Raw genomic sequence first — 16,588 nt, 5'->3', positions numbered from 1 at the left:
CCAACTGAGCCACCCAGGTGCCCCAGAAAATATTCTTTGTAATAAATGAAGTTAACGGATTGGGGCTGTTGTTTTATGATTTATTCTCACAGAAAGGATTAAAAGAGGTTAGCGTGCCTTTGTTAGAAAGACACGTAGGATTTCTTCTTTCATTTGCAACATGGCAGTTGAAGTGTTTTAAAAGCAAGTTTTTGATAAAAATATCATGTGGGATTTGGATTTCATAACATGAAAAGAAACAGAAGGGGAAGGGGTGAGACACAATGGAAAAGTGACGTGCCTTTAACCAAGCAGAGGAAAAAGTATTAAGGTATCAAAGTAAGACACAAGCCTCCTTAATTAAAATACCTAGACATGATGTCTCCATTCCTCCACAAGACGGTGGAATGTGAGAAGTAAAAGAAGCTGCTGTAGGCTGAACATTCGTATCCCCTCCAAAATTCATATATTGAAATCGTAATTCTCAAGGCGATAGTTTTAGGAGCTAGGATCTTCAGGGGATGACTAGGTCATGAGGGTAGAGCCTTCATGACTGGGATTGATGCCCATATAAAGAGACTCCGGAGAGCTATCCTTCCCTTTCAGCATGTGAGGTTATGGCAAGAAGAAAGCTATCCATCAAGATAGTGGTCCACGAACCAAGAAACAGGCTCTTACCAGACAGTGAATCTGGATCTCAAACTTACCAGCCTCCAGACCATGAGAAATAAATGTGTGTTAATAAGCTACCCAGTTTAAGTTATTTGTGTTACAACAACCTGAATGGATTTACACAGTATATGGTGCTACGGGTAGAAGTTTGGATTGGGGGAATAGATTTCAACCATCTCAAATTATCTCCTTTAAGTATAGAAAGAGGCAACAAGAGCTTCAGCACTGAAAGGACAGGATCCCATTTGCAGGAAGAAGTCAAGTCACTATCATACATGAGCTGTAGAGAAAAGATTAAACAAGAAACAAACGACTTTGAACCTCCTTGATGGCATGGACTATATCAAACTGTGTACCAACTTTTCAGGAGCAAGCTCAACATTTAAAGAGCACCCGTGTGGGTAGACATTATACTAGGTATGTTTTGTGTGGTGTGTGTGTGTGTGTGTGTGTGTGTGTTTGTGTGTGTGTTATCTTTTATCTTCATTTGAAGAAACAGAGGTTCAGAGGTTAAGTAAACTAACCAAAGGACACGTAACTAATAACTGGTATATATACCAGGTACAGTCCCATGACTGCCCCAAAACGAAAATGCTTCCTACCACATCAGGCAACATTTTTCATATCTCTAGTACTTACTCAAGTTAATGATATCTTAGAGAAACGGAATGAGAAAACTAACGCCACACACTGAGCATTTCTTATGAGTTAATAAGCATCTATAGACAACAGAGCTGTTGAATGGGTGGAGAACACAATGGAATTACAGCCCCAGTCAGACAAAATTACCACTCGTTGGAGGGAAAAAGTTAATTTCGGAAATGAGCTGATTTCTGTTTGGAAAAAATAATGAAAAGGAAATACTCCCAAAATGGTAACAGTGATCACCATTCAGAGGTAAACGTATACAATTCTCTCTTCTCTCAAAGCTTCTACCGAAAACACATTTCAAAATAACGTTAAGAATTATTTATTATGAAAGTAATAGAATTATTAAAGTGACACTTTGCAATTCCAGATGACTAACTGACACAGTAAAGAACAAAAGTCCTTGGTCATGTATAGTAGTCCCCTGCTGTAATATGAAACCCTTAACAACTCTGTCAACTACTGGGCATGTGGTCTAAAAGCATTGCCCTTAGCACACATTGGTTTCTAAACAGTGACAGTGCTCGCTCTCTGCTAAAATAAGTGTTTATCCAAAAGAAAATTACTTTTAGGGGCGCCTGGGTGGCTCTGTTGGTTAACTGTCCGACTTTGGCTCAGGTCGTGATCTCACGGTTTGTGAGTTCGAGCCCCTGTCGGACTCTGTGCTGACAGCTCAGAGCCTAGAGCCTGATTTAGATTCTGTCTCCTCTTCTCTCTGCCCCTGCTCACTTGTGCTCTCTCTCAAAAACAAATAAATGTAAAAACATTAAAAAAAGGAAAAAAGAAAGAAAATGAGTTTATTCTCATACCAAAATCCTGAGTAAACAACCTCCCTCCAAGGACTATTTTCCTCATTTATAAAATGATGTTATAACCCCTCTATTGCAGAATTAATGAGGAACATAAATTGAAAGTACTTTGCACAAGAACAGGGGCGTATAAACACTCAATACAGTCACTGCCTGTATTATTGTATCATTATATTCATTATCATCTCAACCATAATTGCCATAAGCTAAGAGAATTCCACCTAGTCTCAGTCACTAAAGGACTACAATCGTGTAAGTATGTCCACTGTGCGAAAACTTTGGTTCGGTTGATAAACGATCACTGACAGAATTACTGCATTTCTCCAAAAACGGTTAAGGATTCTCTCTGCTGTGTTGTGATTGGGGGAGTAGTATAAAGTTCAGGAAAAGATTTGGAGGCTCAAGTCTAACATCAATCCATCCTACCCAAACTGATCACCAGGAAAGAAACAATCCTTGGCCAGTCTTCGGGCCAACAATCGTTTTTGCTGGCTATAAAACTCCCGCTGGCTTATGCCAATCCCTTCTCCTCTGCTTCTTAAGGCTCTCTGACCACCAAACTAAGAAGCAAATAGACTCAAGAACTCCAAGAGCCTAACTTTCCCTTCTATGTTAACAACGACGACAAGTAAGAACAGGGAACGGCATACAGTGGTTTTCTTTAGCCTCTGGAGCACGTCCACAGAACCCGACATTTCAAGACTCCCCTCCAGAAAGGATTTCTAACGTAGAAGGTCTTGCTTCCCTTCCCCAACAAGAATCCCTTGGAGTGACTATTCCAGCACTTAGTTACTCGACTCTGAACTTGCAGCCTGGTAACTCGTATGCCTCGTAAAACATTTTCTGCAAAACTATCCAAAACAGTGTTGAAAAGCCTACCTCAGCTTGGCAGAGGGCATGAAGACCTTGTAGCACCAAGGCTGCTGGAGTAGCTTGGTCAGGTTTGGTGCACTCATTCAACACCTGGGAAATGGCTGCCAACATGTCTGCTCCATGCTGATAGGGCCTGTGAGAAACGATCGTTCAGAGACCAGATCAAAGTCGAAGAGCGCAGGCGCACTCCCAGGACTTCTGCCTGAACACAGAGCGTTAGCGCTTTTCTTTACGCTTGTGCCCACTGAACGCTGACCCTCCAATACGAATGCATGTTTTCGTCAAAGATTCGCATCATCGTCGTTACTGCTGTAACCGGAGACTCATTTCTGATACAGAAATGTTATCCAAAAAAGAGGACCCGTGCTAACAAATGTTACTCTTCCCTAAGCCATACATCCTATTGTCTGAATTGACACAAACTCAAGTCTCCGGTAATGGTGGAAAGAACTGACTGACCTCATTGAGATTATCAGTAAAAGATAGCGCTATTCCCTGCCTGCCCCTTGCTCTGGTTATCAGCCACTGACTACAAAAGCAGGGACTGCGTATCAGAAGGTCATTTATGACAGTAGCGAAACTAAGGGGGTTACACCTATCACAATAATGATGCTGATGCTGAGGACGATGATAAAAATAATGATATGAATCGTAACTGACCAAACACCTATCTCATGCCAGGCACTCTGCTGGATTCATGCACTCAGGCTCCTCCTCTCCTCTCCTCTATTCCACATGTCATGTGCTGTCCCCAAAAGGTTTTAACTCCCCAGAGAAATGCTCAGGCCCATCCTTGGCTTTCCCGGTCACCCCTGAATGATGTAATAGTTTTCTCTAACGAAATACCAACTGATTAAACTGCCTGGCTGGATTCTACGGTTCCATTGTCTGGCAAACGGAAATGGTTTTCCAAAACTGGAAACATCTAACAGATCTTGAGGTGGTAACTGAAAGGAAGACTGAATAAATTCAATAGACTCTGACCTGGTATTTAACTTTTACTGAACCTCAACTTTAAGTGTGTAAAATTAAAATGTTGGCTAATGGGGTGCCTGGGTGGCTCACTCGGTTAAGCATTCAACTCTTGATTTCGGCTCAGGTCATGATGTCACGGTTCATGAGTTCAAGTCCCACGTCGGGGCTCCATACTGATTCTATAGAATCTGCTTGGGATTCTCTCTCTCTCTCTCTCTCTCTCTCTCTCTCTCTCTCTCTGCCCCTCCTAGCTTGCATTCTCTCTCTCTCTCAAAAAAAAATAAAATAAAATAAAATAAAATAGAAATGGTGGCTAATAATTCCTTCATCTCTAAAATTTTTTCCATGCCGATACCTCAAGAGAATCCAAACTCTCAGGTCTTGGGTTGTATGTGTGTGACTGTAGAGTGAGGTTATGTTTGGGTGGCCAAGAGACTGAAGCTTAGAAAAGAAGCAGAATTGCTGAGGTTTAGATCCATGCTGATCCGAGATTTATTTGAAACCGGAATCATCCACATTACTGCTTCAGGATTAATCCATAATCGACAAGGGCAGAGTCACTTTCCTAAGACCCTCACATCTTCCTATACTCTAGAGCATACATGAGGATTCAATAATAGGCCTCCCTTGTAATAATTCCTAGTAATTAATTCTATGCGATGAGTCACAAATAAGGCCTTCCCTATTAAAACTCTTTATAACAATCGGGCATAACATGGGGAAAATATAAGAACGAACAGTTTGACTTTACTCCACTGTTTAGGTTTTAGAAATTTGTTGTATACAAAAAAAAAAAAAGAAAAAAGAAAACATAACATCACATTTTTATTATAATATTATTATCCAGAAAAGGATCTGAATTTCCTATAAATCAAGATACAAGGCTAGTACTGAGATAGACATGCTTGTTTCTTGAAGTCATTATCCAATATTATTAAGTTTTATAATTAGAAAACTTGACCTGAAAATTAACTTATTCTTACTCAAATACCCTCTGCCTATCTTTCCTGGCTTCTCACTTGCAATAAAAGAATTAGGTGCAAAATAATACACCATGATACACATTCCCAAGAGTTAAGCACAGCTTACCTTTGCTTACATATGTCTCTTATCGATGCTGCTTTAGCGATGAGTTTCTCCCACTGGACTTCCTTGCCCACAGACAGAGAAGGCACGTCAGACATGGCCATGAAACGCTGCAGTTCAGGATATACACGATCCTAAGAAGGCAATTTCACAAAAAAGGTAATTTCCCAACTTGAGTTGAATAATCACTTTACACAGCATTTTTACCTCCAAATCTCACATTTGCATCGCTAATTACAATGCATTTCTTCTAATCAGCAGAGAACAATGCTTTTGTGATTGCTGGGGATTTTCTTAGAGACCCATGCATGCCTCATTTCATAAGACAAGAAAAAGGTGGCTGAATCTCACCCTAATTACAAAGGCTCTAATCGTTTATAATCACACTTCTATTACTTTTTCCACACAGATGGAAAAATCAATTTCAGAATTCAGGGAAAAAAGTTTATTTTCTATTCTCAATTTCTCTTTGAGAGCCAATCACAACTGACTGCCGTACAGATCAAAAGCATCCCGCTGAACCAAACTTTCTCAATGCAATCACGGACGTGACTCCTTAACACGACTGTATCAAAGCTTTGTCACACGTACTGAAAAACTCATTTGCTTCGGCGAAAGGAACATGTTTGATATGCAAGTGTTTTATCAGAGCTCACCTGCTTTTCCCACAAAGATGTCAACAAGCGCACAGTGACAGCTCTTAGGTGTGGAGTAGTTCCAAGAAGTTGGATCACTCGTAGAATTTGTCCTATGCACACCTAGAAAATATTGAAGAAATTATGGTTTCACAAATGTAAATGCAGATAATCCTGAGGTTACCAAAATAACGTTAAAACCCCTTGTTATAAAATAAGGACTGAAATGGAAGCTAACTATAATATTACCCATCTTTCTGAGAGGTGGGGCTTAGTTTTAGGGAGGAGCTAGCTAGCAATCCTTGGGGCATAAAGACCTAATCTCAGACAACAGCCAATGGGAAAACTTGGCTATGAAATGATTTCAAAGAATTCATTCTTTAATTTTTTTTTAAATGTTTATTCATCTTTGAGAGACAGAGAAAGACAGAGCATGAGCGGGGAAGGGGCAGAGAGAGGGAGACACAGAATCCGAAGCAGGCTCCAGGCTCCGAGCCATCAGCACAGAGCCTGACGCGGGGCTCGAACTCACGAACTGCGAGATCATGGCCTGAGCCGAAGTCGGGCGCTCAACTGACTGAGCCACCCAGGCGCCCCCAAAGAATTCATTCTTAAATACTATAATAAATACTTTGGGCCCAACAAGGAAAATAGTGGTCATGGCAAAATTAAGAGCTCAAAATTTCACGATACCAAACAAACTTCAATGTAGTATTCATGCCTCACTTTCTCTTTTTAAATTTATTATTTACTTTTGAGAAAGACAGAGAGAATGCAAGCAGGGGAGGGGCAGAGAGAGAGAGAGGGGGGGAGAATCCCAAGCAGGCTCCACGCTGTCAGCACAGAGCCCGACGTGGGGCTTGAAGTCACAAAACTGAGATCACGACCTGAACCAAAATCAAGAGTTGGATGCTTAACCGACTGAGCCACCCAGACGCCCCTCATGCCTCACTCTCTTTTTGCCCCCAAGTAAATTGGTTAAATACAAACCTTGTGAACACCAAGTGTAGGCAAAGTATACAAGATATCATTATATAATACAGGTTCCAGTGGTCTTCCCAATTTGAACATCAAAACTGGAATCAGATTTGGTACCTAAAATGAATTTAAAGAACATATTCGTTATGCCTTCTAAAATAAATCAATCTCCAAAGCAATCATTATTGAGGTTTTCTTCAAAAGAATAATGGGAATATATATAAATTTCAAGACTTAACGTTAGCTAGCCATTTTTCGTTAATGCAATTTCACAGTACCACTAATACTCTATTTCTTTTGTAATTAGCCACCAAATACCAATCAAAAATGTTTTTCTTAAACAACTATGACATTACCTCTCAGCAATACAAAAGTAGTTAAAATATATCCTGCCCCAAAGAAGTGTACAGTTCTAATGAGAAGCTGACACTTAGGATATATACACTAAAAATAACTGTAGAGTGAAATATGTTATTCCAATATGAAATAAGTAAAATTAGTAGTACGGTAAGGGAGGGTTAATGGCAAAAACTTCCCTGCAGGTCTCCATTTCAATCCCCACGATAAAATAAGAAGAACAATTCATTTGTGGATGAAAAGACGTGATATTGTTAAGATGGTAATATTTTCCAAAAAGGTCTGCAGATTCCACATAATCCCCATCAAAAACATAGCTGACTTCTTTGCCAAAATTGAAAAGTGGATCCTAAAATTCATGGGGAAGAGCAAGGGATCCCCAATAGCCAAACAATCTTGAAAAAGAATCAAGTTTGAGGACCCAACCTTCACAATTTCAAAGCTTACTACAAAGCCACAGTAATCCAAAGAGTGTGGCATTGTTACAACAACAAGAAATATAGATCAATGAAACAGAACTCTGAGTCCAAGAATAAATCCTTACATTCCCGTCCAGTTGATTTTTGATAAATATTCCAAAAAACCTACAATGGAGAAAGAAGAGTTTCTTTGAAAAATGACACTGGATTTCAACAACTGAATAGCCACATACAAAAGAATGAATCTGGGCCCTTTCCTTACACAACACATAAAAATTAACTCAAAGTAAATTTCAGACCTAAGTGTCAGTGCTAACACTACCAAATTCTTGAAGAAAATATAGTAGTAAATCTTTGTGACCTTGGGTTAGGCAAAGCCTTTTTAGATGGGACACCAAAAGCGAGTGCAACAAAAGAAAAAAAAAAAATACATTTCACCAGCTTAAAAATATCTGTCCTTCAAAGGGCACCACAGAGGGGGGAAAAAAAATCACAGAATGGGGGAATTTTTTTTTTTTTTTTTTTTTTACAAAACATCCATCGAATAAGATATCTGTATTCAGAATATATAAAGAATTCTTCTAATTCTATAATAAAGGGACAAATAACCCAACTCTAAAAGAGCAAAGGATCCAAAGAAGATAAGCAAATGGCAAGAAAGAAAGACAGGGATACTCAACCATAATTAGCCATGACATATTCTACTTCTAGGTATCAATCTACCCAAGAGAAATGAAAACATATCCACACAAAAAACTTGTACAGGAATGTTCAGAGCAACATAATTCACAACAGCCAAACAGTGGAAACAACCCAAGGGTCCATAAACTGATGAATGGATAAATAAAATGTAGCCTAGGGGCATCTGGATGGTGCTGGTTGAGCATCTGACTCTTGACTTCAGCTTAGGTCATGATCCCAGGGTCCCAGGAGCGAGCCCCATGTTAGGATCCATGCTGAGCATGAAGCCTGCTTAACATTCTCTTTCTCCCCCTCTGCCCCTCTTCCCTGCTTGTGCTCTATTAAAAAAAAAAAAAATGTAGTATAGCCCTACAGTGGGAATATTATTCAGCCATAAAAAGGAAAAGGAACCAACAGGGATGAACTTTGAAAACATCACGTCAAGTGAAAGAAGCCAATCATAAGAGACCACATAGTAAATGATTCCATTTATATGACATATCTAGAACAGGCAAATCTATAGAGACAGAAAGTAATTGCATGAGATTGGAAAGTTGTAGAGGGAAATGGGGAGTGATTGCTAATGGGTACAAGGTTTCTTTGGGGGATGATAAAACTGTTCTCAAAGTATTTGTAATTATGTTTGCACAACTCTGTGAATATACTAAAAATCACTGAACTGTACACTTTGCATGAATTACATAGCATATATAACACAAAGCATGTGAATTATATCTCAATAAAACTATGAGCCTATCAATGGCACACTTTAGTACCAAAACGAATTATTTTCCTTCCAGTGCATTTCAGTTTTGTTGTCCAGAATGTTACATGTCCTCTATCTGCTATAATCTTAGAAAGTCTGTTTCTTCTAAGCTTAAGAAAACATCTACTTTAATTCACTTTCAAGAAGGAAGAAAAATTCTCCAAACCCTACTAACCAAAAAGTAACAGTTGAACATTAATTCATTAATGACCTTGACCATGATATACCATGGCAGCATTTGGAACTACACATTATAAGGACCACAGGCTCACAGCACATAGCCAGAATTGATGTTTTTAACAAGTGCTGGGACCCTGTTAAAACAGAAGTTCTATCACCCTATATTGAGCAAATGAACGGAGACAAATTTTTGAATTGGCTTCTTATTCCCCATTTTAATTAAAAACAAAAGGTTATCTTAGATTGCATTACACAAGTCTCAATTACCCCTTCTGGTAAGATTTCTACCAAGACACTTTGACAGATTCTTAGTTCTGGGAAGGCAATCAGTACATTTACTGACATTTTATAAAATAGTGTATTTAGCCGTATGGCTTCCAAACAACTGGTTTAATTATATTGTCAGAAAAGAAATAAAGTACTCTATTTATGTTAAAGAGTACAGTTTTTTTGTTTTGTTTTGTTTTGTTTTTATGAGCCCCAGACTTAAAAAGTATGTATGGGTGGGTTTTTTTTGTCTTTTTTTTTTCTGAGTTCAGGAATGAAAAAAACCTACGTGGGAAACTTTTACTGTAAATAATCTTAAATTCATGCCTTCAACAGTTCCAAGGCTATTATAGCCCAAATTATATCCTCAAAAGTAAATGGGAAAAGCAAAATAGGTATTATTTCATTAAGAAAACAGATGCAGATATAGACGTGTGGAAATTTTTTTTTTTTTGCATAAAGTATGTACCATTGTTTTCCCAATGAAATAACATACGTGTATTGAGTGATTTGAGATGTAATTATGAGCTCTTGATCCCTCTGTTCTTGATCATTCTACTCTCTGCAGGCAGAAAAGACAATGAATGCTCTGACTTTAAATTTAAAATAAGCTGGGGGCAGCTGGGTGGCTCAGCCGGTTGAGTGTCAGACTTCAGCTCATGTCACGATCTCACCATTTGTGAGTTTGAGCCCCGCATCAGGCTCTGTGCTGACAGCTCAGAGCCTGGAGCCTGCTTCAGAGTCCGTGTTTCCCTCTCTCTCTCTGCCCCGCACCACCACCCACCCCCAGCTCTGTCTCTCTTTGTCTCTCAAAAATAAACATTAAAAAAAATTTTTTTAATTAAAAAAATAAAATTAAATAAGTAAATAAATAAATAAGTAAAATAAGCTGGAAAGTGTCCTCTAATTCACAGTCTCAAGATCTTCTGGTTTTAGAAAATACTAAGCTTTTGCTTCCCTTTTTCAGAATTCAAGTCACTGATGAACAACTGATTGAGAATGATGGGATTATTAAGGAGCTCCATAAGACTACCAGCAGATTCGTCAACAGAAATCTTATAGGCCATAAGGGGATGCAGGATAATATATTTAAAGTGCTCAAAGAAAAAAAAAAAAACAAAAAAAACAGACAACCAGGAATACTATGTCCAGCAAAACTTTCCTTGAAAAACGAAAGAGAAATAAAAACGTTTTCAAATAAACAAAAGCTGAGAGAATTCACCCATCAGACCTGCCTTTAAAGAAACTCTAAAGGTAGTCCTTCAAGATGAAATCAAAGGACCTTACACAGCAACACAAAAGCATATGAATGTATAAAGCTCACTTTAAAGGTAAATAAATAGAAGAATACACAATACTATAATACTATGATGATACTGCATAAATCACTTTCAATTCTGGTATGGAAGTTAAAAGACAAATGCATAAATAACTATATAAAAATATGTTAATGGATACACAATATAAAAAGATGTAATTTGTGAGAACAATAACAAAGTGTGGGGGAAATAAAAAAGTAGAGTTTCTGTATGCAAATGAAGTTATGTTGTTACCAGCTTATAATACACCATTACAGCTGTGTTTTCTATAAGCCCCACGGTAACCACAAAGAAAATACCTAGGGAAGATACACAAAAGATAATGAGTAAAGAATCAAAGCACTTCACTACAAAAAAAAAAAAAAAAAAAAAATCAATGAAACACAAAGGAAGATAGCAATAGAGGAAAAGAGGGCAAAAAAGCTGTTAAGACTGACAGACAATAGAGTGCCCGGGTGGTTCAGTCAGTTAAGTGTCCAACTTTAGCTCAGGTCATGATCTCATGGTTAATGGGTTCAAGCCCCATACCAGGCTATGTGCTGACAGCTCAGAGCCTGGAGCCGGCTTCCGATTCTGTGTCTCCCTCTCTCTTTCTGACCCTCCCTTGCTCATGCTCTGTCTCTGTCTCTCTGTCTCTCTATCTGCCCCTTCCCTGCTTGCACTCTTTCTCAAAAAGAGATAAATGTTAAAAAAAAAAAAATTAAAAAAAACTGACAGAAAATAACGAACAAAATGGCAATATTAAGTCCTTCTCTATTTGTAATTACTTTAATTTTTTTTTTTAACGTTTATTTATTTTTGAGACAGAGAGAGACAGAGCATGAACAGGGGAGGAGCAGAGAGAGAGGGAGACACAGAATCCGAAACAGGCTCCAGGCTCTGAGCTGTCAGCACAGAGCCCGACGCGGGGCTCGAACTCACGGACCGTGAGATCATGACCTGAGCCGAAGTCGGACGCTTAACCGACCAAGCCACCCAGGTGACCCGTAATTACTTTAAATGTAACTGGATGAACCTCCGTAATCAATACACAGAGTGGCTGGCAGGATGAAAACCATGATACAAATACACGCTGACTACAAGAGATTCTTGTCACATTTAAGGATACACATAGGTTAAAAAGGAAAGGATAAAAGAAGATATTCCATGCAAATGGTAAGCAAAAGAGAGCAAGGACAGCCATATACTTATATGATACAACACAGCCTTTAAGTCAGAAACCATCACACAAGACAAAGACATTATTATAAAATATTTTTAATGTTTATTTTTTTTTGAGAAAGCGAGTGAGACAGAGAGTGAGCGGGGATGGGCCAGAGAGAGGGAGACCCAGAATCGGAAGTAGGCTCCAGGCTCTGAGCCATCAGCCTAGAGCCCGAGGCGGGGCTCGAACTCACGGACCGCGAGATCATGACCTGAGCTGAAGTCGGACGCCCAACCGACTGAGCCACCCAGGCACCCCTGACAAAGTCATTATTATAATAAAAAGGGTCAATTCACCAGGAAGATAGACAACTATAAATACACAAGCAGCCAGCATCAGAGCAATATATGTAAGCCCAAATATATGAAGCAAACATTTACAGAACTAAAGGGGGAGTATTCTCCAGAATAGATCACATACTAGCTCACAAAGTAACTCTTAAATTTAAGAAGACTGAAATGATACCAATTATCTTTTCTGACCACAGTGGAATGAAACTGTGAGTGAACAACAGTAAGAAAACAAAAAAATGCACAAATACAAGGAAACTAAAAACCACACTCTGGAACAACCAATAAGTCAAAGAAGGAATCTAAAAGGAAATTAGAAAATATTTTGAGGGGTGCCTGGGTGGCTCAGTAGGTTAAGTGTCCGATGCGTGGTTTTGGCTCAGATCATCATCTCACAGTTTCAGGAGTTCGAGCCCCACATCAAGCTCTCTACCGGCAGCATGGAGCCTGCTTCAGATTGTCTCTCTCCCTCTGCCCCTCCCCTGTTCTCCCACGCACCTCCAAAATTAATTAAGTAAATTAAAAAGAAAAGAGATCTCAAACTAACTTTATCCCTCAAGGAACTAGAAAAAGAATAAGCTAAAACAGAGTTAGCAGAAGGAAGAGAATAGTAAAGATTAAAGCAGAAATAAATGAAATAAGGAATAGAGAAGTCGGAAAAAAACAAAATTAAGAGTTGGGATTTTAAAAGATCAGTAAAACTGACAACACTATCTAGAGTAAGAAAAAAAAGAGAAAAGACTCAAAATCAGAAATGAAAGAGGAGACATTACAATGGGAGTCACAAAAATAAAAAAGGATATAAGAGACAATTATATACACTTATACAACAATAAATGGAATAACCTAGAAGAAATGGATAAATTCATAGAAACATACAACTTACAAAGACAGAATCATGAATAGAGAATGGGAACAGACAGGTAATGAAGAAGGAGATTGAATCAGTAATCAAAAACCCAGAAATAGCCCAAGAGCTGATGGCTTCACAGGTGATTTCCACCAAACATTTCAGTAAGAATTAACACCAATCTTTCTTAAACTTTTCCCCGAAAATTGAAGAGGTGGGAATACTTCCAAATTCCTTTTATGAGACCCTATCATTATCAGACCAAAACCAAAAGACACTACAAAGAAAAGAAAACTACAGGCCAATATCCCTTATGAACCTGGATGCAAAAATCCTCAAAAAAAAAAAAAAAAAAATACTAGCAAACAGAATTCCACAGAATCCTTTAAAATGATCACATACAGTGACCAAGTGGGATTTATCTCTGGGATGCAGGAATGGTTCCATACACAAAAATCAATCATGGTACAAACTACATAACAGAATGATGGAAAAAAAAAAATTACATGATCACCTCAATAGACAGAAAAAAAAAAAAAAACATATGCCAAAACTCAACACACTTTCATGATAAAAGCATTCCTTAGCTAGGGATGGAAGGAAATTACCTCAAAACAATAAAAGCTCTATCTAAAAAGTCCACAGCTACCAGCACAGTCAACAATAAAAAACCAAAAGCTTTTCCTCTAAGACCAGGAACAAAGAAAGGGTGCCTACTCTTTCCATTTCTATTCAAAACAGTACTAAAAGTACTAGCCAAAGCCATTAGGCAGGGGAAAAAAAAGAAAAAAGAAAGAAAGAAAGATCACCCAAAACAGAAAGAAAGAAGTAAGATTATCTTTGTTTGCAGATGACATGACATTACATGCAGAAAACCCTGAGGACTCCACCAAAAACAAGATAGTTAAAACTAATAAATGAATTCAGGAAACTTGCCAGATACCAAATGAACATTAAAAAAAAACCTCAGGGGCACCTGGGTGGCTCAGTTGGTTAAGCATCTAACTTCAGCTCAGGTCATGATCTCATGGTTCATGAGTTCAAGCCCCATATCAGGTTCTGTGCTGACAGTGTGGAGCCTGCCTTGTCTTCTCTCTCTCTCACTCTCTCTGTCCCTCCCCACTTGTTATCTCTCTCTCTCTCTCTCTCTCTCTCTCAAAATAAATAAATAAACTTAAAAAAATCAGATGTGTTTTCATACAGTAATAACAAATAATCCAAGAAGGAAATTAAGAAAACTATCTCGGGGCACCTGGGTGGCTCAGTCAGTTAAGCATCCAACTTTGGCTCAGGTCATGATCTCACAGTTCATGGGTTCGAGCCCCGCGTCAGGCTCTGTGCTGACAGCTCGGAGCCTGAAGCCTGCTTCTGATTCTGTGTCTCCCTCTCTCTCTGCCCCTCCCCTGCTCACGCTTTGTTCTCTGTCTCACAAAAATAAATAAATGTAAAAAATAAGAAAACTATCTCATTTACAATAGCATCAAAAAAATAAAATACCGGGGCGCCTGGGTGGCTCAGTCGGTTGAATGTCCGACTTCAGCTCAGGTCACGATCTCACGGTCCGTGAGTTCGAGCCCCGCGTCGGGCTCTGGGCTGATGGCTCAGAGCCTGGAGCCTGCTTCCGATTCTGTGTCTCCCTCTCTCTCTGCCCCTCCCCCATTCATGCTCTGTCTCTCTCTGTCTGAAAAATAAATAAATGTTAAAAAAAAAAATTAAAAAAAATACTTAGGAATAAATTCAACTAACAAAGTGAAAGACTTATATACTGAAAACTGCAAAGCATTGCTTAAGTTAAAAGAAGACACAAATAAATGGAAAAACATCTTGTGTTTATAGACTGAAAGAACTAATATTGTTAAAATGTATGTACTACCCAAAGCAATCTACAGATTCAGTACAATCCCTATCAAAATCCCAATGGCATTTTTTGCACGATAGAAAAAACAACCCTAAAAATCAATGGGCCCTGAATAACCAAAACAATCTTGAGAAAGAGAAACAAAACTGGGTGCCTTTCACTTCCCGACCTCAACACATATTACAAAGTTACAGTAATCACAACAGTGTGATGCAAGGACAAACAGACCAATGGAAAAGAAGAGAAAGCTCAGAAATAATTCATGCATATGTGGCCAATTTATTACAAAGAAGCCGAGAAAATACAATGGAGAAAGGACGGCCTCTAGAATAAACGGTGCGGAGACAACAGAATGTCTGCATGAAAAAGGACACTGGACCCTTATCTTACACCATACACAAAAATCAACTCAAAATGAATTGAAGACGGAAACAGAAGCCCTGAAACTATAAAATTCCTAAAAGAAAACAAAGGGGAAAAACTTTGTAACACTGGTCTTAGCAATGTTTTCTTGGATAGGACACCTAAAGTACAGGCAACAGAGGCAAAAACAGACAAGTGGGCCTACTTCAAACCAAAGCGCTTCCGTGCAGGAGAGGAAACAATCAACATAGTTTAAACAACAACAACAAGAAAAAACAATCTACAGAATGGCAGAAAATACTTATAAACTCCATATCTGATAAGAGGTTAATATCCAAAACACATTCCAAATGACCAAAAAAAAAAAAAAAAAAAAAAAAAAGACAACAACCAAATAACTCAATTAAAAATTGAGCCAAGTTGTTGAACAGACATTTTCCAAAGACGTACAAACGGCCACAGGTAGAGGGAAAGATGCTCAACATCACGCATCATCAGGGAAATTCGAATCAAAACCATCATGAGCTACCACCTTACACCTGTTAGGACAGGCATTATCGATAAAACAGAAAACATGTGTTGGTGAGGCTATGGAAAAACTGGAACCCTCATGCACTATTGGTGGAATGTAAAATGGTGCAGCCACTACGAAGCACGAAGTTTCCTCAAAAAAATTTTAAAAAAACTTACATACGACGATCCAGCCTTTATACTCCTGGGAATTTCAAAACAAGTACTAGTCTCTTTTAAATATACCGACAGGGGGCGCCTGGGTGGCTCGGTCGGTTGAGCATCCGACTTCAGCTCCCGTCATGATCTCTCCCTGTTCGCGGGTTCAAGCCCCACATTGGGCTTGCTGCTGTCAGTGTGGAGCCTGCTTCAGATCTTCTGCCCCCTCTCGCTCTGCCCCTCCCCCACTCGTACTCTCTAAAATAAACATACATTAAGAAATAAATAAAATAAAATAAAATAAAATAAAATAAAATAAAATAAAATAAAATAAAATAAAATAAAATTATACTGACAAAATACTATTAACTGCACAGTTGCTGTTAGGTACCTTCTAAACCAATAGTCTTTCTATTGAAACACAAACAAACTTTTCTCTAATATTTTACGGACTATAAGACTAATTGTGGGGCGCCTGGGTGGCTCAGTCAGTTGAGCATCCAACTTCGGCCCATTTCATGATCTCACAGTTCGTGAGTTCGAGCCCTGTGTCGGGCTCTGTGCTGATAGCTCAGAGTCTGGAGCCTGCTTCGGATTCTGTGTCTCCCTTTCTCTTTCTCTCCCTCTCTCTCTCTCTGTCTCTCTCTCTCTGCCCCTCCCTGACTCGTTCTCTCTCTCTCTCTCTCAAAGATAAATAAACTTAAACTTTA

At 38.8% G+C, this 16,588-nt stretch overlaps 1 protein-coding gene across 4 annotated transcripts in view; it reads right to left on the bottom strand.

Annotated features, from left to right (window-relative positions):
- FOCAD (focadhesin) overlaps positions 1-16,588 on the bottom strand; it is a 319,129-nt gene that overhangs the window by 161,066 nt on the left and 141,475 nt on the right. For all 4 annotated transcript variants that reach the window (XM_042965277.1, XM_042965278.1, XM_042965279.1 and 1 more), the window contains 4 exons: positions 6,668-6,772; positions 5,699-5,800; positions 5,046-5,176; positions 2,988-3,114 (listed from right to left, as the gene is read on the bottom strand). In XM_042965277.1, coding sequence (XP_042821211.1) covers positions 2,988-3,114; positions 5,046-5,176; positions 5,699-5,800; positions 6,668-6,772 — 465 coding nt within the window. The remainder of the gene's footprint in view (positions 1-2,987; positions 3,115-5,045; positions 5,177-5,698; positions 5,801-6,667; positions 6,773-16,588) is intronic.

This window comes from Panthera tigris, chromosome D4 (genome assembly GCF_018350195.1).
Source record: "Panthera tigris isolate Pti1 chromosome D4, P.tigris_Pti1_mat1.1, whole genome shotgun sequence".
NCBI lineage: Eukaryota > Metazoa > Chordata > Mammalia > Carnivora > Felidae > Panthera > Panthera tigris.
The sequence above is the reverse complement of the archived record's forward strand: the minus strand, read 5'-3'. Positions and strand labels throughout refer to the sequence as shown.